The 23,713-nt window shown below is 38.1% G+C and overlaps 1 protein-coding gene across 1 annotated transcript in view; it reads right to left on the minus strand.

Annotated features, from left to right (window-relative positions):
• Positions 1-5,071: 5,071 nt before the first annotated feature.
• The window catches only part of ppfia3 (PTPRF interacting protein alpha 3), a 37,612-nt gene continuing 18,970 nt past the window's right edge, over positions 5,072-23,713 (minus strand). Inside the window, exons 14-31 of the mRNA XM_067374305.1 lie at positions 23,030-23,092; positions 22,841-22,920; positions 22,076-22,241; positions 21,790-21,983; positions 21,370-21,610; positions 21,142-21,275; positions 20,851-21,002; positions 18,726-18,819; positions 18,558-18,639; positions 17,352-17,552; positions 16,824-16,886; positions 15,535-15,561; positions 14,642-14,817; positions 14,298-14,395; positions 9,321-9,496; positions 6,936-7,004; positions 6,506-6,668; positions 5,072-5,118 (exon numbers count right to left, since the gene is read on the minus strand). Coding sequence (XP_067230406.1) covers positions 5,072-5,118; positions 6,506-6,668; positions 6,936-7,004; positions 9,321-9,496; positions 14,298-14,395; positions 14,642-14,817; positions 15,535-15,561; positions 16,824-16,886; positions 17,352-17,552; positions 18,558-18,639; positions 18,726-18,819; positions 20,851-21,002; positions 21,142-21,275; positions 21,370-21,610; positions 21,790-21,983; positions 22,076-22,241; positions 22,841-22,920; positions 23,030-23,092 — 2,226 coding nt within the window. The remainder of the gene's footprint in view (positions 5,119-6,505; positions 6,669-6,935; positions 7,005-9,320; positions 9,497-14,297; positions 14,396-14,641; positions 14,818-15,534; positions 15,562-16,823; positions 16,887-17,351; positions 17,553-18,557; positions 18,640-18,725; positions 18,820-20,850; positions 21,003-21,141; positions 21,276-21,369; positions 21,611-21,789; positions 21,984-22,075; positions 22,242-22,840; positions 22,921-23,029; positions 23,093-23,713) is intronic.

The raw sequence follows: 23,713 nt of genomic DNA on the forward strand, positions 1-23,713 counted from the left end.
GCTTATGTTAGCTCCCTGTCGCTAGACGTCCCTCGAGGAGGAGCGAATGTACAACCGCACCCTAATCCTACCCTAACCCTACCCACAACTCTCTCATTCAACGTCCAGAGAGGTGGAGATTTCTATCCACCCCACTGGACATCCAGAGAGGCAGAACTGGCCCTCATAGACTCTGCAGTGAGTACAACTTGCTTTTTCCAGTTTTTAACCAACTGGTCTTGAGGTCATTTTTCAGGGATGTATGAAGTCAGTTCCTATAAAAATTCACACAGGTATAATAGTTGAACAACTGGTATATATAGTTGAACTACCGGTATAGTTCATTATATCAACGCTTGAACAAAGTTTGACCATGTTAAAATGTTCAAGACTTTTTGTCTTCATTTTGAACAATATATTTATAACAAAAGTTTGCTTGTGCTTTTTCAATTATACATTTTAATCGTGGATTAAGTGTCCAGATAATTTTTGGGGTCACTATACATTTAGCATATTTCATCAACAAAACCTGGTGTCAAGCTCCAAGAAAGCACTATAAAAGTGGTTAATACAACTTGAGGACTTTTAAGGAAACTCCGTTCACTTAGCATCCATATTTGCAACACCTCTAGGCAGCTATTTTGGTCATGCAAGACCAAATCTACTTTAATGGGGGAAATACCAAAAATCTCAAAAACCAAACTCACAATTAAATAACATATTTCAAATCAACACAAACTGAAACAGAAATCTGAAATCTGTCATATGATGTTTTATTAACAAAGTTTGGGAGGAGCACGTTCTGATACAGTGCTCTGGGTTCAGGCCAAATTCCCAGCTCTGAGCCCTCTCCTCGGACAGCACGCCAAATACCCACATTTTATACTATATCTGGTTATATGTAAGTGTGAACTCGTGAAATAAACAGTGTTTTGTATGCCCGTTGAAAAAGAGAATGTTTCAGGTTGGTCCCGCCAATGCGCATGTGCAGTCTCAAGAGTGAGTCCCAGATTTCTTTGGGAACTGCAGCTTATTGTGCCTTGTTGCATGTCACAGTTTCTTCTATTAATAGTAATATGAGTGTGTGTCCTACTCACCCTGCTCTGCGCGGGCGTCGGACGCTCTAAAAAGGAGGCTAAAGGCTGCAACCTCTGGCATCACTCGCTAGAGCATCTCTTGAGATCAGAGGAGTGAGGTTTACTCACACAGCAATTACTAGTTAGCCTCTGTTACAAGTGAACTTCTTAAGCCATGTGATAGTTTTGTGTGAGGATCAGACTGAAATTCACAAATAATTCATGAAATTATTACCAGGTGCATTCACTGCAACGCTTTTTGTGTTCCATGATGAGTCCCTTCACTCTGCTGTCATCCCACCGGTTCATCCACGCCTCACTAGGCCAGTGTGTAAATTCAAACAAGAAAACCTCAATACTGAGATCTTTTTTAACCCATTATTTTCATATACTGTGTTACATTTGTTTTATTGCATCTATAGTTTACAGACAATAAGTTATTACTTTTGAGTTAGTATGTAAGCCTAAGTACTTGATATTAATATATTTCTTTATAAATGTACAATATGTGAAAGATATACATCATGCAAATATATGTGTATTTATAACAACAACAAATGATTGAGTTGTTTAGTGTCAGCAGAATTTGTAACTGCATATGAAGGCTGTCTTGTAGGTGTCCTTCAAATGCCTGTCCCAAAACATGTGCCTTATGGGTTTCGGTATCAGCTTCATCTTGGAACGATGGTTCTCCCATGTACTGTTCACCCATCCAATGTTACAGAAATACAGTAAAAAAAAAAATGAGTGTTGGATGAAATGAACTGTAGTCCGATTCCCTGGAGATCAGTCCACAGGGTTTGATGTCATTTTTCACATTGAGTAATTGTAATAAAGTATTATGTAATCTTTGTAAGGTAGATACTTTTGTATATGAACATTTTTTTACAAAGTAGATGGAGGAGAGAAGCGGAATATATGGTTGTAGTCTGTTTTGTAATAAAAAAAAAAAAAGGAAGTACACCGATTTGCAGTTGTCAGATTCAAATGATCTCACCTCACACACCCCCTCAAAATCACGAGCACACTGAACTCTTTAGTACCATTAGGAACACTTTATTTTATTTTGATTTTCATCATTATCATTATTGTTTATTTTGCAGACATCATTTTCAATTTGAATCACTGTCATCCTCATCAACAGTAATGGTTTGTTTTTAAATCATAACACAATTTTGTTGTCAAAATTTACACATACAAGTAGCATATTTTAATGACCATGTTTTTAATATTTCATATTTACGCTTTAAACTAGATTAAATTAAATTACAGTCAGAATTATTAAATGAACATGTACATACAGTTATTCAATACATACATAAAGAAAATAAATATAGTTATCATAAAAATAAAAAATAAAAATGAAAATACACACATTTTACAAATTGTTCCCCAAGCTCTTAACCTCATATGTTAATGTACACATAATTTTTATTTTTAACTTCATATTGTCTTATTCCCCGAAAGTTTTAGTTCGTTGTCGTCTTGGTTGTTTGACATGCATCGCAACACAGAAGCTAAACGATTTCTCTCACTTGTTTTCCCCTGACCCTCCCTCCCTCCCTCCCCGTCCCGCCTGTTTCTCCTCCTCGGTTCACCTCTTGTTGTCTTTTATGGCTTGCGTTGTTAGAATGATTCTGTCCGTCAGGACTCATATCTGCTGGTCACTTGCTTTGTCCGCAAGCATCTTCCCTCTCGCTTCATCTCCCAGTGTTTCTATCTATCCGCCACCACCAGCTTCTTCCCTTTGTTTGCTGACTCGTTCTGCTGAGCTTTCGTCTTTAATCTAAATGTTTGAAAATAAGGAAAAAAAAAAACACCTAGTAGTAACTGAGCAAGAATTGTGCCCTTTGCAGTCTCACGTGTAGCTCTCGGTGCGTCTGTCTTTCTCAGCTTGTGCTCGCTCTCCTGATTGAGAAACACATACAGCGAAGTCTTGGCCTCACAGCCTGGCCCCTCGACTGTGCTCTTAAGTACACTTCCTCTGAACCTCACCGTATGTAAACATCCCTGAAGTCCAGGTTGAGTTGCCACAAACATCCTTTGCTCTCGAGAGACTCAAGAGACCAATTGCAGGCAGTCAGTGAAAGCCATTCTGAGGAACTAGGGCTGCGGGCAGCGCCATTGAAACGAAGGACGGAAAGACAAGAGAGTTCATCTACAGATGTCCCATCAGCACAGACACAGGAAGTGAGAAGAGAGAACGACAGAAAGAAAGATTAAACAGTCATCCGATTCCTCCAACCATCCCATTTCTTACCACTCTCTTGTCATACATTCTTCATGTCTTTTGTCCTTTTTTTTGCTCTTTTTCCCCCTCTTTCTTCATCCCTCTTCTGTTATTGCAGAATGGTCAGACCAGTAGAGTTATATTTATAAATGTATATATTCATTGCTTTTTTTCTGCTTATCCCCCCTCCTCCCCGTGAATGAAATGTAAAGCCGGTTCCAGCTCTCTGACAACGGCGCCTCCTGTGTGCGAGAGACAGAATTACAACACATCGTCACGATTTGGTGTGCTGAAGTTAAGCCAAGAAAAAGCATCAACAATGGCCGATCCCAGATGGAAGCCGCAGACTGTTTTTTATTTTTTCTGAGCTCATTTTGGGAAGAACTGTGCTCATTAAAATAAGTTAAATGAGCTGAGTGCAGTACACTATTGATAGCTGAAATCTTTATCATGCAAAAGTGTGTTTGTGAATGACGGGAGTCCATATCCTACAAAGTTCTGCTGGCGCCGATTCTGTGCGTCTGATAACGATTCACACACAACCACAAACCCAAAGCACATGATGAATCACAAAAAAAGCATGAAAAGAAACATCCTTTCCAAAACAAGTTTTATGACATATAAAGAGCATGAAAAATATGGAGGAGGGGTCAACTCCATTATGGTCCTGTAAGGAAACCCAACAGAAGGCTAAAACTGTTTGCTCAAACTCGTAAATGAGTGAATTTTTGTGATTTCTGCATGTACAAGCATCAACACAGAGGATATTCATTGCAGTGGAGTACCGCAAATCATGGGGGCCCTGCCCACACATGCTCATTAAATACTTTCATTAAATACTTTTCTCTTTATCCTTTTCTGTTCAGCATTTCTAGATTTAGAAAGTCTAAATCTTGTGGGCTACAGCAAGTGAACATTAATTTTTTTATTATATATATATATATATATATATATATATATATATATATATATATATATATATATACATATAATGATCAATCCATACTGATTTTTGAGGTCTTTATTACAATACAAACAGAAAATACAGGAAATATGTACACAAAATGTAAAAAGAAAAATCAGTATTTAGTGTGACCTCCTGGACTTCTTCCATTTTCTCAAAGAAGACACTCTGAAAAACGTCACATCAAATTTTGAACGTTTTCTTGGACTTCCAGTCCTTTTCCGTTCCATTTAGGTTTAAGAGAGCTGGTTCCTGCTATTACTCAAGTGTAAGGGGAGGTCACTAAATGCTTGCCACTTTGAATGAATTAATGAATTAATGAATGAATGAGGCATTTATATAGCGCATTCATATGTACTACTGTACACCTGAAGCGCTTTACAATCATTTCAGGGGTCTCTCCTCATCCACCACCAGTGTGCAGAATCCACTTGGATGATGCGACGGCAGCCACAGTACAACGTCGCCAGTGCGCTCACCACACACCAGCTGAAGGTGGAGAGGAGAGAGAGTGAAAGAGCCAATTGGGGTTGGGGGTTATTAGGAGACCATGATTGGTAGGGCCTATGGAGGGAATTAGATTAGCCTAAAGAAGTCTTTTTTTTATTTTTTCTTCTTTTTTTCTTCAGTTTTTTAATACTGCATACTAATTTCCTGTGTTTTCTGGTTATATTGTAACAAACAGACTGAGAAATAATTATATATGGTCATTATACCATTGCTAAAATAACAACTGATGGTGGTCTAAGACTTTTGCACCGAACTGTATATATAAATAAAATAAAAAAAAGCTAGTTAGGCATGCCTCACCTTTGCAATCCCTCAACAGGAGTAGGTCCTCACTGAGCCAGACTCTGCCCTTGGAGATGCTGGAGAGACAGAGACAGACCAGTGAGAGATTTAGTTGTAATTATTTTTCTTCTAAACAGCATTATACAGCTTCCACTCATGAGCCACTTTCTCATAAGGAAACAACGTTTTAACAACGTTTATCTGAGCATCAACAAACAGTCATAAAGTTATTTTAGACCTAATTGCGGGGATTTCCACAAAGCCTTGATTACCTTTGGGTCTCTATCCTGGTAATTTTTTCAGTAGTCTTTCCTTTAATAGGTTTTACTCTTATTTATTATTTATTATCTGAATTATAGTATTCTCTCCTATTTTATTTTCATTTTTTCTTTTTTTATTTGAGAATTTATTAAAATTGCCTATTTTTTTCTACATTTTGCAGCACTTTGGGTCAACTGCTGTTGCTTTTAATGTATATAAATAAATAAATGTTGAAATGACTTTTCAAATGATTACGTTCATTTCACACATTTGTAATTACATACATTTATCAGGAAGTAACCTTCATATATGACTGTTTTGGAGTGGTATACTGTAATGCACGGTATTTCTGTTTACTTGTGTGTTGTAATATTTATGTTAGTATGTTATATTACATGCACACACTGATCAATTTATCTCTACGAATATCTCCACATATTGAAGCTTTATCTGCCTATTTACACCTGGTCACTTCATGCATTTTCACTGATTGGATATCCATCTAATCGTGAGAAGACCAGGAGTAAATGCCCTCCGAAGCGCTTTTAAGACAGATTTAAATCTGATCGCTCAAACCATTTCAGAAGGTGGTTTGGTGCACATTCCAGATGAAACTGGACAAGTGTAAATGGATCTGGTTTTTGAGACCACATTTGTATATTTTACTCCCAAAATGTTAATAAATAAACACGTGAGAGCGTGTTTTAGGCTTGTTATATGACATGTTATAGCCAGATACTGTGTGACAGAGCTACTGCAACATGCATTGCCACAAATGAATAGCCAAGTATCTTTTCAGTAAGTTGACTCGCAAACTGCCACAAATGGAACTGAAAGTAAGTCGCAGACGCTCATCACACAATCATCGTCATTAAAAGTAGTGACTAAATGATCTTACCAGTGCTGATGCTGCTCTCTCTCCTATTGCTGTATTTGATCTTGAATTTAGCTGATGATAAATAAAATGCAGCTCATATCTGTTGTTTTCGTTGACGTAAACTCGGATTTGAAAATCTGATTTATATTCATTTTGTGGCGTAAATGGATCAGTTTTAACAAATCGGATAGCTATCCAATCAGTAAAAACGCATAAAGTGACCAAGTGTAAACAGTCAATCAATCTTATAATAATTCAGAGCATAAAAATCCCATTATTAAAAAGATCATTAAAATGAAAACGTGTGGGAGGCTGTGCGAGCTTACCATCGCTCTGGACCTTCCTCAGGGTGACTGAGGGGGTAGAGATGGCTGAGGCACGGAAGTTAGCAGGCAAGGTCTCTGAGGAGTCAGAGGTCACTCCCCTCAGATCTTTCTCCCGGAACATCTTCCTCCATGAAGGGGAGCGGGTGAACGTCTTGGTGCCATCCTAGAGGACGAGAAGACATAACATCAGCAATTTGAGGAGTGTAACCGTGTCAGTAAGTCCAGTCAGGTCACAAAATACTTATGAATTGAATTATCAGCCATGTAATTTCAATACAAAATACAGTTGAATGTTCAAACTGACTAGGTTTTCTAGATTTCTAAATCTAGAAAGTACAATAACCCTGTCACTATACTACAGATTGTATTTCAATGGTGGGAGGTAAAGGATGATTAACATCCAGCTGTGCTCATGTCCCATGGTGCTCACCTCGTCTGGCCTCCTCTCTGTTCCCATGGCGATGAGGGAGTTATATTCTTTCTCCAGAAGTTGTCGTGCCTGGATGTGGGATATACATAGCTCACATGTAATCAACCCAGACCGGTCAGGAGTAATGAGTAGTCGCTGCTTTCATCCATGAAGCTCTTATCATTTTGATGAATCAACATGGTTTTTTTCATGCAGCCTGTCTACTTCAAAATACATGTAAAGTTTAAACAGACTCCCTGTATATATAAATATAAAGACCGTCAATATATAAATATTTTCCCCTTTAAAGAAAACAAATGGTATGTGAAAAATGTTTTACTGATGTCGCAAGCACATTAATGTCAGTACCATTAGCTATCTTTGCATTCAAGTTGCAAATTTAATTTAAAGGTGCAGTAGGTGATCTGGGAAATGCTAACATTAGCCTGCTAGCATTGAAAGCTCAAGATCCCTGCAAATCGCCATCCAAAGCCACGCCTCTTCCAAAACAGAGGAACGCACACACACAAAGCTGCTCTCGGCAAAGCATCACAGGAGACGGTGTTAAACTACCTCATGTCTCAAAGCACATAACCTAATGAATGTAAACAACTTAAACCGAGGACACACTTAACAATTGTAAAGGCTGATTTATACTTCTGCGTCGAGTGTACGCCATAGCTACGGCGTAGGCTGTGTGTAGCACGCGTAGCCTACGACGTAGCCTGACGTGCACCTCTTTAAAAATGTAACAATGCATCAATTCTAGGTCAAAAAACCTCAGGTCCTCAGGTAAAAAACTGGCGTGGAGCAATCAGAGAACAGTGGGCGTTTTCAATTTCCATATGAATGAAAAACGCACTGTTTCAGGGGACACATACAGTCAAACTGCAACAAAAGTTGTTACCTATTTGCCGCTTCTCTGTCGTTTCTATTTGTAAGCTTCTCTGACAACGTACATGACGAGCTGCTTCTTCTTCAGCTTTTGCCTTGATACTCAACATGAGCGCGGACACTGCCTCCTAGTGGTCTACATGCACGTGGACCCGGACAACGACGCAGAAGTATAAATGAAAACAGAAGCATAGCCTATGGCGCAGAGGCTCCGGCGTAGGTCTGATGCAGAAGTATAAATCAGCCTTAAGGCCGATTATGAATGTAAATTGATACTTATGACTGATCGCGTCCAGTCAGAGCCAAGTGCGTTCAATCTGCGATTACAGTCGGTGTTCAAATCCCATGTGTAAGTATTTAAATCTGCTTCAGTTGCAGGAAACAATCGCTGTGTGTTGAGCACAGTTAAACGTGTGCCCGGCTTTAGAGAGCTTGAACCTGACTGCTGCAGATTCACTCTGGAGTTGATACTGTTGACATGGAAAAGCATGTATATTCTGAGTCTGAGGATGTGAACAGCTCCGGTTAGAACGTCACGGGTTGGCATCTCTTAACTACGGTAGTTATGGCGCGAACGCAGCATAAGCTCGTTGTTTTGATTCAGTAAGAACTGTATAAGATGGCTGCTGTTTGTTTGCAGTGCTCCAAGACCGATGTCTGTCTGTATAAACTGCATAGCATGAAACGTGCTGATGACGTATGATGTCTGCGTGAACCGAGTGCGTGAGGTTATGTAAAAACATATGCTGACAGGCAAGTAGGACACCGTATTATTTCATTTGGACTGAATAAAATGATTGGATTTACATTTTATAGTCCTACACCTTCCATATTTATAAAAATACATTTAGACCTTTTAACATAGTGATTGCTATCAGGACATGAGAAGACATAACAAAAAATTTTTCTGTAGAGAATCAACTATTGCACCTTTAAGAAAAAAAAAAAATGCAATTTTTGCAAAATTTGCAATAAAGTAATCCTTTCTTCCCATTTGTTCGAGAGAAAAAATCAAATAAAATGTATCCACTTTAAACAAATGTATAATGTTTTTTGTCATTTTCACATGTTAGAATGTTTCAATAAAAAATAATTTCCATCATACAAAAATGGAATTTCGGATTTTCGGATTCATATTTATGCATACATTAACTGTATTAAATGAAATGTAATGACAAAAGTTTGCCTTTTAAATGAATGTCTTCTAAATATAAAGGTCATGTCTGAAAGTAATGCACCTGCACATTACAGTGTCCTAGTCCATTCTTTTGAAGGGCACATACCACAGAAAACTGTTTTCTATGTCCTTTTGGGATGGGAGATTGATGTACTACTAATACTACATATTTGATGAAATTTGTATCATTGATCATCACTTTGCTGTTTATTACTGTGAAGCTGCTTTGAATCTTGTATTGTATAAAGCGCTATTGAAATAAAGGCGACTTGACCTGACATGACTTGAGGGTGTGTAAAAGATCTATATATTTGCAAATAGTCTTGTCATTGTACCTGTGTGTTCTGATTGGGAATCTGCAGGAGCAGGGCGAGGTCAGTGTAGTCAAAGGTGTCGTCCAGGGCGAGCAGGGCACCATGCACACCACTTTCAGTCAGATTATCTGCATACTCCTTCAAGCCGATGGACTGCACCCAGCACATCACACGCTCGTTCGACCACACCATCACATCTACAGAGGAAACACAAGGGCTGGACTATGAATAGAATTCCAGGCGGGCGTTAACCGCTGATCATTATCACAGGATAATGATCAATTTCCATCTTGGGTGATGCTTGTGGATTTCAACTTTTGTTTTAGCTGCTTTTGATACTTTACGGCCCATGCACATTTGGACACACATGGTTTTGTTTTAGACAAAGTCTTTGTCTCTGTTTTGTATTTCCAGGGTATTCCAAGGGCTTTGCATGTGTTTTGTTGACTCAGCTTCTCCAAACCAAAGTTCAAAGGAAGGAATGCAATCATGGCATACAGTCAGACCATTCCTCCAGAGTCATTTACAGTGTTAATATAATGGTGTAAATATAAGAAACACCCTCGCAGCTTCAGATAATGACATTTAGTTCTTCTCAATAGTTTACATACCCACTGCAGAATATACAAGATGTTAATAATATTAACAAAATAAGAGGGATCATGAAAATTCGGTGTTATTTTTTATTTAGTACTGTCCTGAATAAGCTAATTAACAATAAGCAAATGTTAACAACATAGTCCACAAGACAAAATAATAACTGAATTTACAAAAACCAGTTCAAAAGTTTGCATACCCTTGAATCTTAACACTGTGTGTTGTGTATGATCAACAACTGTTTTTATGTTTTGAGATAGTTGTTCATGAGTCCCTTGTTTGTCTTGAGCAGTTAAACTGCCCACTGTTCTTCAGAAAAAATACTAATAGACTAATAGACAACTATTACAAAAGATGGAAACATTCACTGATGCTCAAGATGGCAACACGATGCATAAAGAGCTGGGGGGTTTCTTATTTTGTTTAAAGATTTATTTACTTTTTTCATTCTATCCTTTAGAAGCTACATGAGATATTTTACAAAATAAGTACAATTTACCCAAACATTAATGCTCTTAATGCATATTCTGCAAGGGGATATTAAAATTCTAAATCAATTGTTTGAAATATTGCAGGTAAATTTAGGCATTACAACATTATAATGTACAGAATGAAAACTCATTTAGATATTCACTAAAGATTACATCTAACAGTGTTTTTAAAGATTCACTTTGTATGTACACAAAATATGCACACAAAAATATCCCTGCTCAACAGTGGAGAGAGATGTTAGCATGCAAAGTTATTCACTCATGCTTAATATAGTCTAAAATGACATGAAGGCATCTGTGTTGCTACGCAATGACTAACTTCTAGATCAGCGAAGGCATCTGTTTCTAATCAAGGTACTGAATGAGGCGGTAACTGCACCTTTAAAGCAACTCACAACTGTGAGATTAATAATGCGATCTGTGCTTTGATCAGTTGCTCTTCAAATGTGAAATCTCTATTGTGCCATTGAATCCTGTGCATAATGGAAGGTTGGGCCGCTCAACGCTTTCCAGACGTCATTACTGGTAATGTATGTTATTATTAACAAATGCACTCTGTGTAAACACCCTTCCTCTCTCTCTGCCATATTCTCATTCACTGTCCCATGTTTTGATGAACTCTACATTCCACGGGTGACTGCTGTTGCTTTTTCCCTTTTGTACATTGTGTTTATCAGACTGTTCTGCTGTATGATTTGATTGATGATGCAAAGCAAAAGATTAACATGATAAAACCCAAACAGAACTTGTCCTTGTAGAAAATGTCCTGAAATTCCTGCTAGTCCAGCTAAGACCAACATGAACTTCCATGCTCTGTCAGGCTGGTTTATCCTGGTTTAGTACTGGCCTAGCTGGTGGATCAATGCCAGCTAGACCAGTACTAAACCAGAGTAAACCAGACTGCAAAACTTGCTAGTTGACCAGCATGATTTTTTTTGTTAAAACTAGGATTGAAGGACAGTCTTCCTGCATGAACTACAGTGTTGTTAGTGAAATGGAAAGAATAAAAGGATTCTTTTGATGAATAGAAAGTTCAAAAGAACAGCATTTATTTGAAGTAGAAATCTTTTGTAACATTATAAATGCTTTTAATGTCACATTTGATCAATTAAATGCACTTTTGAGAATAAAAGTTTTCATTTATTTTTTAAAAAATCTTACAGAAGCCAAACATTTGAGTGGTAGTATATATCAAAAATTCATATTTAATAAATAGTTGTAAGCTATAATAGTGTTAAAAGTGTGTTACGGACAGTGTTGGGGAGTAGTTAACTACATGTAGCGGCGCTACTAGTTTAAAGCTGCAGTCCGTAAGTTTTTTTGGTTAAAAATTATCCAAAATCCATTTTTGAGCAAGTACATAACCAGCCAGTGTTCAAAACTATCTCATTATCTTAGCTCGATTCACAATGGTAGGCTTGTAATAATGTTTTATAGTAAGAGCGACATGGTGGATTTCCGCGGGAAATTCGAGCATGCAGCAGTTCCTCTGTGCGTCATTACATCACGTCCGTAAACAGAAAGTTTGTTTTATCATGTGAGGATGCTGCCGGTAGCAGATCATTTATAGCCTTTTCTCACAGCAGTGGAAATAATTAAACTTATCATTTTGATGGCGGATTTTAATCCAGAAAGATCCAAATGACAATCATCAGTGACAACTGGAGATTCACCCGTAGTCAAAAAGCAAAAGACTTTGGACTGTGGAGTGGCTATAGAAATTTAAAACTACAGGTAACGCTAACTGTTTCGCATATGGCTGCAATTGCAGGTTTCAAACAAGAGATGGCGACAAAGAGGAAAAATCGCGGACTGCAGCTTTAACTACATTTTTCAGTAGCTTGTCAGTAGTTCAGATACTTCTAAAACAGTGTAGCTTTTCCAGTAGTTAACTACTTTTTCCAGCAAGTATCGGTGTAGCGTGACCAAAAGCTACAAGTTACATTTCGTTTTGCGTTCTGACGACATGCCTGCGATGCATTGAAGCAGCACAGCGTCTTACTAGATCACGAACAAAAATCAAGCATTACTGCCATCTATTGTTATATCAAGCTTCTTGCGGTTTTACAGTTCATCGAGAAGAGATCGTCTGATGATTATGTAAAGGACAGAAGTGGGTTTACACTTCACACAAATCGATTAGTAAAAGTTACGCTTAATTTATAAACAAATGATTAAAACGCTGTCTGTGTCGTAGACTTCAAGCACATACAGGTGAATAATAGCCTTTTTAAATTGATTGTCCTGCTTTATTGCAGTATATCAAATGTATGCAGTGGCGTAACTTTGTTTTAAAAAGTGGGTGGTACAGGAATGTGGTGGGGGGGGGATTGAAATTGTATTATTACAATAATAATAATATGATATTAATTAATATGATAGTTTCTTCCTTACATCTGCTATAATACATGGCTCAAGAGTATGTATATTAGTTAATAAATACGTGGATCCGCTATTGAAAATAGATTGTCCTGATGGACTGAAGGCATTATTTTCGTTTAGCATGCAAGAGATTCTGGGTTCGAATCCAACCATGTATGATTTTTTTTTTTGTGTGAAAAGTGGTGGGGACAATATCGACCCTTTCAAAAAGTGGTGGGGACGTGTCCCACCCGTCCCACCCGCAAATTACGCCTATGAATGTATGCAAACTATTTTTTTACAGTGCTGACCCGCCATAGTCTAATCTGTCCTGCCAGTTTTATAATGAACAGATCACTAACGCGGTGCGTCATTGCATTGGCAAAGCATCTGTCAATTGAACAGAAAACTAAATCATGATATAGCTTTGTGCGCTTATCACACGGCTGATCTAATAAAATAGGTTGCTCGGGTTTCAGAATGTTCACGCAAGAAGCACATGATTCACGTCTTAAAGCTTCATCACTGCATGTGCTATGAGTTTAACCTGCATTTTTCTGTGTATCCAATTTAAGTTGCATATATTTTATAGAATTAAATCACTGAGGGTGCTTCTGAAATCAGTGAGAATGCTATAGTAAAGTGCAGATGTAATGTGTAAGCTCCACCATAACAAGAATAGCAATGTACAGTAAGACATTTAAGAATTTTTTAAGTCATTAATTTTACAAATAATTGGAATAGGATTTAAAAAATATTGATACAAAAATTCTAATATTTTTCTAGTCTGCACATTGCTTATTATTATTACTGCATATTTTTGTCCCATGTTATGGTTATGGTAGCAATTTTGAGCATGAATCCTGCATTTAAATGTAGAAATCACTTCTGAAACTGCAGAGTGCAATTGGTTGTCGGTCCTCACATAGCATGAAAAACAAAATGTATATTAAAATTCTGAATGTATTATATAAAGCGTGCAAAGAGCGCTTCCTTTATAATCACAAGAAAGTTATAACTCTATATCTCAGTTATAGCTGTCTACACTGCACATTGAGTCTACACTTTGTTAATGAGAGGCTTTGCGAGCATACAAACTCAGACTCAGTGATTCTAACTAACTTAAACACCCCTGATTGGCCATTGCATTCAAGAGATCAACAGCTGTGTCTGTGATTGGCTAAGTTGCTTGTTATTTGTAATGGGCTATGTCATTTAAAAAAAAAAAAATCAAAGTAGTTTCAATGTAGCTAGCTACTTTTTGTTAGTAACTTGTAGTGTAGCTAACTACTTTTTCAGAAGGGTAGCTTGACTGTTGTTTAACTACTTTAATTTATGAGTAGCTTGTAGTTTGTCAAACTACAGTTTCAGAGTAGCTTCCCCAACACTGGCTACGGACATCAGCATGCCATGCTGGGGACCGGCATCATATGCAACCCGGAAAAAAACCCTAAAAGGGAATTGTGCCCTCGTACTCAATGTTTGGCATCTGTGTTAGCAAAAGTAAGCAAGTAGGAAAGAAAGATAAAGGAACAGATAAAAAAATAACCTTTATTCTGGTGTTGGCTCTCATCTCTCCTCCTCTCCAGCTCCTTGCGGTCATAATTGAGGCGCTTCAGGCACATGATGCCATAATGCAGGCTCACCCTGTGGGGTCAAAAGGTCACAAGGGTCACGGGGCTATCTAAATTAATTAGGGCATTCCACCCTCACAAAGTGTTACAAGAGCTGACCCTAGGCACATTAGAGATTAGGAAAGGCCCTAAGACACACACCTGTACCAAGAAAATAATTGATTGGCATTAGATGGAATGAGATTAAGAATGATAAAGAGAAGGAATAATGAAGTGTGTGGCAGCATTTGACAGATGGGGGGAGGGAAAGAGAAAACACCTGTGGAAACTGTCCACCATTTTCAGCTGCCCACGCAGCTCTTTCTTGGTCAGATGGTCCAACATGCGGGCGTCCACCAGTGACTCCATGAAGTAGCTTCTGTACTGGGGCAAACCCAGACTAGGCAGCCAATCATTGCCTACCCACTCATGGTTCATATCTCCATAGGCCAGGATCTACCACAAAAAACATTAACAATGCATGTTATATCTCACAGTTGTATTTCAGTTCATTCATTGCAAGGTGTATTTTACGCCTACAAATCCAAACTTCAGGGCTTAACAATAAAGGTTTAGGCCAGTTTATGAAACTGTCACTTGTCTTATTGGATCAGCACTAAATCTTATTATTTTTATTATTATTATTCATTTATTCCTTTTTTTTCTTTTTTTTTTGGATCATGCACATGGATTTTTTTGCCTAGCATAAAAATTGTATTGTTAATTAAAAAGAAAACTATTTAAAACTGTTTTCAGTAACTGAAATAAAATATAAAATAAAATATAAATATTCAATAAAAACTTAAAAAAACCTCAATAAAAAATAAATATGTTGAAATATACAACATAAACATTATTTAAAATGTATTTTTAATATTTAATATTGTGTTTTTTATTATTATTAGTTATTGTTATTAAATATACATTTAGAAAAAAAATTAAAATCCAAAATTTAAATTTATATTAAAAAATGACATTTATATTTTTTGTCTTGTGGCCAGCAGAAAAAAATCCTACACTGTTGAGCTCTGAACTACCTTCCATTTATCAAAAAGGAAACAGCAGTGATTCTATGTGTGTCATTTAGGCTTTACTTTAAGATAATTTAGTCTCAAGCATCTGATGACACCATCAGTTCTGAAAGTGTTTAATGGACGTAATGACGTTACTCACCTGATCCCAGCTAATCTCTTTCAGCTCCTTGTGTGCGGAGGTGATAGCATGATAGGAGAGAGGTGAGGAAGAGGAGATAAGGAACACAGCAGAGGGGAAGAAGGAAAGACACATCGATGGACAGGAAGAGGAAAGAAGAATGAAGAGGGAAAGCAGGAAGAGAGGTACAAAGGGAGGAACAGTTTGTTAGTGACCGGGTCATTAGTTGGAAGCAGTTCACACTGAAACAGAAAAAAGAGGGAAAGTTGAGGATGTTCAACGCTACAGCCTAGCCAGACACACAGAGGGGGAGAGAGAAAGAAGGAGACACATCAACACATGTCCGATCACTCCACTCTCTCCGCATGCCGCCTCTCATATTGTCCACTAGGGGGCAGAGCGCTTTACAATCCCACACTTGTGATGTTTTTTTCTAGATAAAATGTACAATTAAAAAAACTGAAGAAAAAAAACAGGATGGTCTAATTAATACAGAACAAAAACTGAATTATCAGTACAGTATCATAGGAAAATATCTGTGTCAGAATTGCATGAATCAATGGTGGGTAAGAGGTTTGGGCCAGATTTACTAAACGGAGCAAATTAGCGGGAGAACGCAATTCCACAAATGTGCTGATGGGAGTGGCAAATTTTGTGCGTGATCTGACGCGCAAATTAAAGAACACAGATCAAATCATTTACATAATGACCAATGCAATCTACCAAGAGCAGTGCAAATTAGCGTTGGGTAGCAAATAAGCAGAGCTGATGATCCTCTGGCATTCCAAAGAAATGAATATTTCTCCCTTCTATCACTCTCTGTTCTCTGCAGTGTCTCCTCCTGGCAGCAACAATTGCAGCCATGTCACAAAATGGGTCAGGACATGCTTTTTTGGGCATTACATAATGGCGCAAATACCAGTAAACTGACTAGCTCAAACACTAGTAAATCGCGTTGCATTCATTTAAATACTCTCCTCCCATAAATTTTGCGACTGAAAGGGAAACTCCTACAAATGTATATGCAATGAGGTCAGCCACAAAAACGACCCAGTCCACGCCTTTTCAGTGCTAATTTTGCATTGCGTGTCTTCAGTAAATCCTGACAGCAGTTTTTATTGCCAAAAGAGGGTTTGCGCTGGCGCAAGCTGTTAGTAAATCTGGCCCTTCGTGTCCAAATCCGTGGCTATCTTAAATGTATTCTTGTAATTAAATGCTTCAACATTGTTACATCTACTTCTCCCAAACTAGTAACCTAGTCAGAGCAACATTAACAAGTACTGACTATATATAAAAGTGTGGCTACTAACTGGTTTGGTTGCTGCGGTCAGGGACTCCATCTCAGCATGGGTCATCCACACGTTACTGGTTGACTGTGGAAAGAAAAGAAAACAACACAAAACACACATAAAGTTAACAGGATTATTATTTATAAGAATTGTTATATTAAAGTGGGGTGAAAATATGGAATTCAAAATCTAAATTTTTTTTGAAAATGTTAAAACTTTATGCTTCATCCACTGAGGTCATATGGATAACCATCACGATTGCTGTCTGTTTTTTAAGCATCAAACAGTGGTGTTATAAGGACTCACAGAGACGGATTATTTTCTTAAAAATCTTAATTTTTGTTTATCTGAAGAAAGAAAGTCATATGCATCAGGGGATGGCATGAGGGTGACGTAAATGATGAGAGAATTGATTTATTTTTGGCAGAGAACGATTCCTTTAATTTTTTCATTTGTGGTCTCAGAGTTTTGAAACCCATTGTAATTTTATAAAAGAATTATAATTGTTTGATGCTTCAAATGAGAGTATTTGAGTGTATTCAAGCGTACGGAGCGTGTGCTGGCCGGGGCAGAGGGGCTGGTCAGGGACACCATCTCTTGAATGGCCAGTCTTAGTTTGAGGCGGTGCAGAGGGTTACTGATGCCGATCTCTCTCTGGATCTCTGTGTCTGACAGGTTAGCCATGATGGCTCCGCTCTTCACGTTAGCACGACATGCTGCCACGTACCATGCTGGCATGCCCACCCACAGCTGAGAGAGAGAAAGAAAGAGAGAGAGGGGTGATCTTTAGGAAAGTACAAAACTAACAACTGCCACTGTAGGCAAAACACTGTTGTGTCGCCCCCACTTCACACTCACAATTAAACATGATCTTTAGATGCATGTGAAAGACTAGATTTCATTTATTGATAAAACTGCACTAAAAGCATACATTCTGCAATGTAAAAAAATCAGCACGCAACCACTAGTACAGCTGTACATGCAAATTCTGTACTATATTAGATTATTAGTATATGTACAGGCCTGAAGTGTCCATCTGAAGAATTCCTGGTGGGCCGCTGATAAATCAGGTCAGCAAAAGTACAAATTTGACAAAGACAATTTCATACGAGATGCGGAAAGCCCAAGTCTCTAGTTCATTTCGTGTGAGACACACGGAAAGCTGCAAATCATTGGTAGTTCTAGTAGGGGTGAAGCGACGGTGTGCAAGCGGTACTCATACAACCGAAATCCCGTCAGTTGCGCATGCTCTTCTTAGTGGTTATGATATATAAATATTACGCACGCAAAGGTGAGCTACGTGACTTCTCCCCCGCTTTCTCTCACACAAACATTCTTAAGACTAACGTTACCTTTCAAAAGTGCATGTCAGGCTTTAAAATCATTAGCCATCTCCAGCCATAAAAGTCGTCATCTTTTGTATTCATTTCCAGATAGTTTTATTTGCTTTGATGATATTTTTGGATGTACATCGGGGTGTTGCATGTTCTAAGATTGGGGTGTGGGCAGGGCGGCAGTGGCACTACTAGGTAGAATGAAGGAAAGTTAATTTAGATTAAGAATAACTAATGGGGTGATAACTCGTTGATATAAGTGCAATAATTCCAAATGAATGTCCAATAAATAAATCAATTAAATATGAACTCTTTCTTGCTGCCCTGACTGTGCTTCGCCTATAGGCACGCGTCATCCCTGAATATAAAACTAAGCAAGGCTCCTTTATATCCATTGCAACACTCAGATATGGAGCCATACTTCCAGCCAGGAGACAACAGTGGGTCCATCCCAGGATGCAAAGGGTAGCCCCTGTCGGCATGCCTCCTCCAACAGCTCATGTCTAAAAGAAAGGGAGAGACTTTCGTTCAGTACAAGGAATGAGATACAGAGTGTGAAGGAAGCTACACATGGTGAGAGTAAAATTACTTCTTCTTGCTGCGACGGTCCTTGTCCACCGGACCGGCCATCTTAGTGAGTCCGAGGGGATCCACAGAGCCCAGGTCATCTGATGGGGTCGAGGCTACAGGAGACACAGAAATGTTTCATACGAGATGTTAAGGGTGAAAAAAAAAATGAACAGAACTGAATAAACACTTGTTTTTAAACACTTTACTGCCCATTAAAAGAACATTAAGTTGTCAATTACCACAGAAATCACTTTGAGGTCAGTTTATTCTGAAGCAATTATCAGTGTCCCATTCATTTTCATGTTAAGTTTCATTTATTTTAATATAGAATAAGATCGAATTAAAATGTATATAGAGTTTTTTTGAAATCAGAACATTCCTTTAAAAATCACATAAAATCAACATTGGAATTTTAGTTTACATCTGTTAGCTTTAAAGCTAGCTATATGGTAGTGCACTCCTTAAAGGTTGTCCAAATTCATTTTTAGCAGATATACACAACAATTTCGAATAAATGCTGTTCCTTTGAACTTTCCATTCATCAATGAATCACGAAAAAAGTAAGAGGAAAAATATGAAGCAGCTCAAGCTGTTTTCAACATTGATAATGATAAGAAATGTTTCTTGATTTCTGAAGGATCATGTGACACTGAAGACTGATTGCCATCACAGGAATAAATTACAATTTATGTAATAATAATTCATAATATTATTATTTTTGCTGTATTTCTAATTAAATAATTGCAGCCTTGGAGAGCAATAGTGACTTCTGTCAAAAAAAATTTGTCATTTTTACCAACAACAAGTTTTTGAATGCTAGTGTGCTTATATATACAACATACAGTTTTTCTATTCCAGGAAAATGGACCTAAAAATATTGATGTCTTGTGTTGTATTACACAGGTTTTTGTCCAATCAAAAGCTCTATAGAATGAGAATGTCCCTCACACTAATGTTAAAGCAAACAACTAGCATATAGCAAATCATGCTCAATAATTGTGACTTAAATAAAAGTTATTTGTTACTTAAAGGTGCCCTAGAACTTTTTTTAAAAAGATGTATTATAAGTCTAAGGTGTCCCCTGAATGTGTCTGTGAAGTTTCAGCTCAAAATACACCATAGATTTTTTTAAATTCATTTTTTTAACTGCCTTTTTTTGGGGCATAATTAGAAATGAGCCGATTCAGGGTGTGTGGCCCTTTAAATCTCGTGCTCCACGCCCCAAGAGCTTGTGCTTGCTTTAAATAACATAAAAACAGTTCAAACAGCTAATATAACCCTTAAAATGGATCTTTACAAAGTGTTCGTCATGCAGCATGTCTAATCGCGCTAGTACAGTGTTTATTTGAATGTTTACATTTGGTTATGAATGGGTTTGATGGTGCTCTGTGGCTAACGGCTAATGCTACACTGTTGGAGAGATTTATAAAGAATGAAGTTGTGTTTATGAATTATACAGACTGCAAGTGTTTAAAAATGAAAATAACGACAGTCTTGTCTCCGTGAATACAGTAAGAAATGATGGTAACTTTAACCACATTTAATAGTACATTAGCAACATGCTAACGAAACATTTAGAAAGACAATTTACAAATATCACTAAAAATATCATGCTATCATGGATCCTGTCAGTTATTATTGCTCCATCTGCCATTTTTTGCTATTGTCCTTGCTTGCTTACCTAGTCTGTTGATTCAGCTCTGCACAGATCGAGACGTTCTGCCCTTGTCTAATGCCTTTCATAATGTTGGGAACATGAACCAGCATATGCAAATATTGGGGTCATACATATTAATGATCCCGACTGTTACGTAACAGTTGGTGTTATTTTGAGATTCACCTGTTCTTCGGAGGTCTTTTAAACAAATGAGATTTATATAAGAAGGAGGAAACAATGGAGTTTGAGGCTCACTGTATGTCATTTCCATGTACTGAACTCTTGTTATTCAACTATGCAGAGGTAAATTCAGTTTTTGAATCTAGGGCACCTTTAAAAAAGGCCATAAGTCTGTTGATATGTCCCATCGCTCTCCTTTTTTCTGGATAATTTAAGTATATCACTCTGATTTTGTGCAGTGCTTTTTTTTTTGACAAGCACTTTTTTCATTTTTGTAGATTTTGCTGTATTTTTAGGTTATACTCACCCAGAGATGCTGACTCACGTCCAGGCTGACCCATTCGGACCTTATCCTTCTTCCCAAAGAGCCGGCCGATGGAAGACTTGATGCTTTTCTTTTTGCTGGCCTTGTGGAGGGAGTCCTGACTGCTGTTTGAGCTGCTGCCATCAGCTGAGAGGCTGGAGTGCACAGAGAAATGGAGAAAGGTCACTTATACAAAGACATTAAGACTGAAGTATGATGGCAAAGATGTTTTGCACAATGAAGTCTCAGAATATCAGTCCTATGCATGGATGGATTTTTGGCCGATTAACGCACCTTCGGAACTCACGACTGTCATCTAACATTGCACCAGGGTGAGTGTGTGTCATCCTGTCCAGTCGCAGTGCACGAGGGGTGGGAGGAGGGGTGGAGTCCAAAAGGGCTAGGGACCTGTCATCATCTTTGTTGTTCTGATGGGTAGAAAGGTATAGAGTCAGCTGTTTGCACATGTTTACTCAATGTGTGATAACAATACACGTCCACAAAAAAAGCACATGCTCCTACCTGTTTGTCTGTTTCGCGTGCTGGGGAGTGGGGTAGACGGGGAGTGGAGTGCCCAGAGCTGGGTGGAGAGGGCGATGCCAGGGTGGAGGATGTGAGGGATGGAGGGATGAAGCCACGTCCTGTGCTGTCCCGTCCCAGAGAGGTCGGGGGCATGGGAGGGCCATCCAGAGCCACACTGCTGACTCTACTCTCAATTTCTTCAGCACGAAGCTCTGTGCTTTCCTTCTCTTCCTGAATCAGCCTGACGAAAATATGACAGGAGGGTAAGACAAGGGCTTCTGCAGGTTTCATGAAGCTAAATTAAAGACTTTTCAAAGACCCATTAACCTCCCTTTCAGAGCACTCTCCATTGCTTCAACTTAAATGAAAGTTTGATTTTTCAAAGCGGTCTCAAGGTCCCTCTGTCTCGAGCAAACTCACTTAATCTCTTTGTTGATGGCCTCCAGCTGCTCCTGCAACATGATAGCGAGAGTCTGCACATCTGTCTGGCCACTTGGTGAGAGCAGCTCTGAGCCGAAGATCGTCTCACGATCCTCTTCATCATCAGAACACCTGTCCTCCACGCCGCCCTCGAACCCAGTGCCCAGCAAAGCTCCACTGTCCCAATCACCATACTGCAGAAGAGAAAGGTAAGAAACAACACATTTAATTTCATATTAAGCCATTTTGTTAATCTATTAGCAAGTTCATACAAAAATCTTCTCACTTTGCTAGCATCCTCCCTTGCACCGCCCCAACGTCCACGATGAGCCCGCCTGACCACACCTCCTGTGCCTGTGTTTCCATAATGATCTAGGTGGGTGGTGGAGCCAGCAGGAAGTGACCCTCCTCCTTGGGAGTACCTCAGCTCTAGAGCACTTCCTGGCAGAGACCTAATAAAGAAACAGTGGAGACAACATGAAATCTGCCCATTTACAGGATTACACACACTTATCACAATCAAAATGATTTCTGATGGATAAAATCATCACATTTTCCTCATTAAATACCCAGTTTTACTCAGAAATACACCATCGTTCAAAAGTTTGGAGTCTGTAAGATTTCTGTGATATCAAAGCTAAATTTTCAGCAGCATTACTCCAGTCTTCAGTATCACATGATCCTTCAGAAATCATTCTGATATGATTTGCTGCTCAATAAACATTTCTTATTATTATCAATGATGAAAACTTACTGTGTAATACTTTTGTGAAAACGATGATATATGGATTCTTGGATTAATAGAATGTTCAAAAGAACAGCATTTATTTGAAGCATTTCTCATTAATGTCACTTGCTCAATAATTTTTCTCAAAAAAGAAAAAGACGCCCCAAACTTTTGAATGTGTGTCACATATTGAAGTAAAATGGATTGTAAAAAAACGTTTCATGTCAACTATAGAATAAATATTGATTAATAAATCTGTCAGGCTTCATGAAGTGTCATAAATGATCTTTTAATAGGGGACAGCAGAAATGTTTTGTGGCTTACCGTGAGTAAGAGGAACCAGGTCTTCCTCTCAGCTGGTCCAGCTCTAGCTGAAGCCTCTCCAGCTCTGCAATCAGTTGATCCTAGGAGGAATAAGACATTAGTATCAGATAATGTAGCCATCTGGACACAGGTCAAAAGAACAGAACCTTTTTTTAGCAGCAGTTTTTTATAGTTTATAGAGGGATGTACCTTGTTTGCTAAGAGATCATCTTGGATCTTCTTCATGTTAGCAAGCTCCTCAGAGAGAGCGTTCTGTAAAACAATACATTACATTTACATTCATTCAACTGTCAGACATTTTTACCCAAAGTACTTTGTATGTTTGGGAATCAAACCTATGACAGTGGCACAGTTAAGGTGTGTTCATGTCACATCAGCATTACCGTAATCACAAAGCATTTACATCCTCATGGAACATGTAAATACACATGAAAACTCTGAATTTTTGAAGAGCTCTAACTGTGACTCTGAAAAATGTAGCGGCTTCAGCAGTAAATTGTAGTTAAGAAGTTATCGCAAAATATTTCTATTTAATAATTTGCATAATTGACTATTGAGCATGTCTCAATCTGAAAATAAACAAAAATACCATTTAATGTAGTTAGCACAGAGGTTTATATCTATCTAATAAACTATAATGCACTGCATAACAACATTTACTTCTTGAATTGTACTTCTGTCTATTGATAATAGTGTTGCTTTAGAAATGCATCATTCCAAGTCCAAGGGCGTGAACAGCTCTGGGCAGAATGTCCGGGTTGTCATCTAGTAATTACAGTAATTACGACAATCTCCATGATAATTCTAGTCTTTTGTGATACCTGGAAAAGGATTTAAAAAAAAAAAAAAAAAAAAAACATAAATATTTTAAAA

The sequence above is a fragment of the Chanodichthys erythropterus genome, chromosome 3 (genome assembly GCF_024489055.1).
Source record: "Chanodichthys erythropterus isolate Z2021 chromosome 3, ASM2448905v1, whole genome shotgun sequence".
Classification (NCBI taxonomy): Eukaryota; Metazoa; Chordata; class Actinopteri; order Cypriniformes; family Xenocyprididae; genus Chanodichthys; species Chanodichthys erythropterus.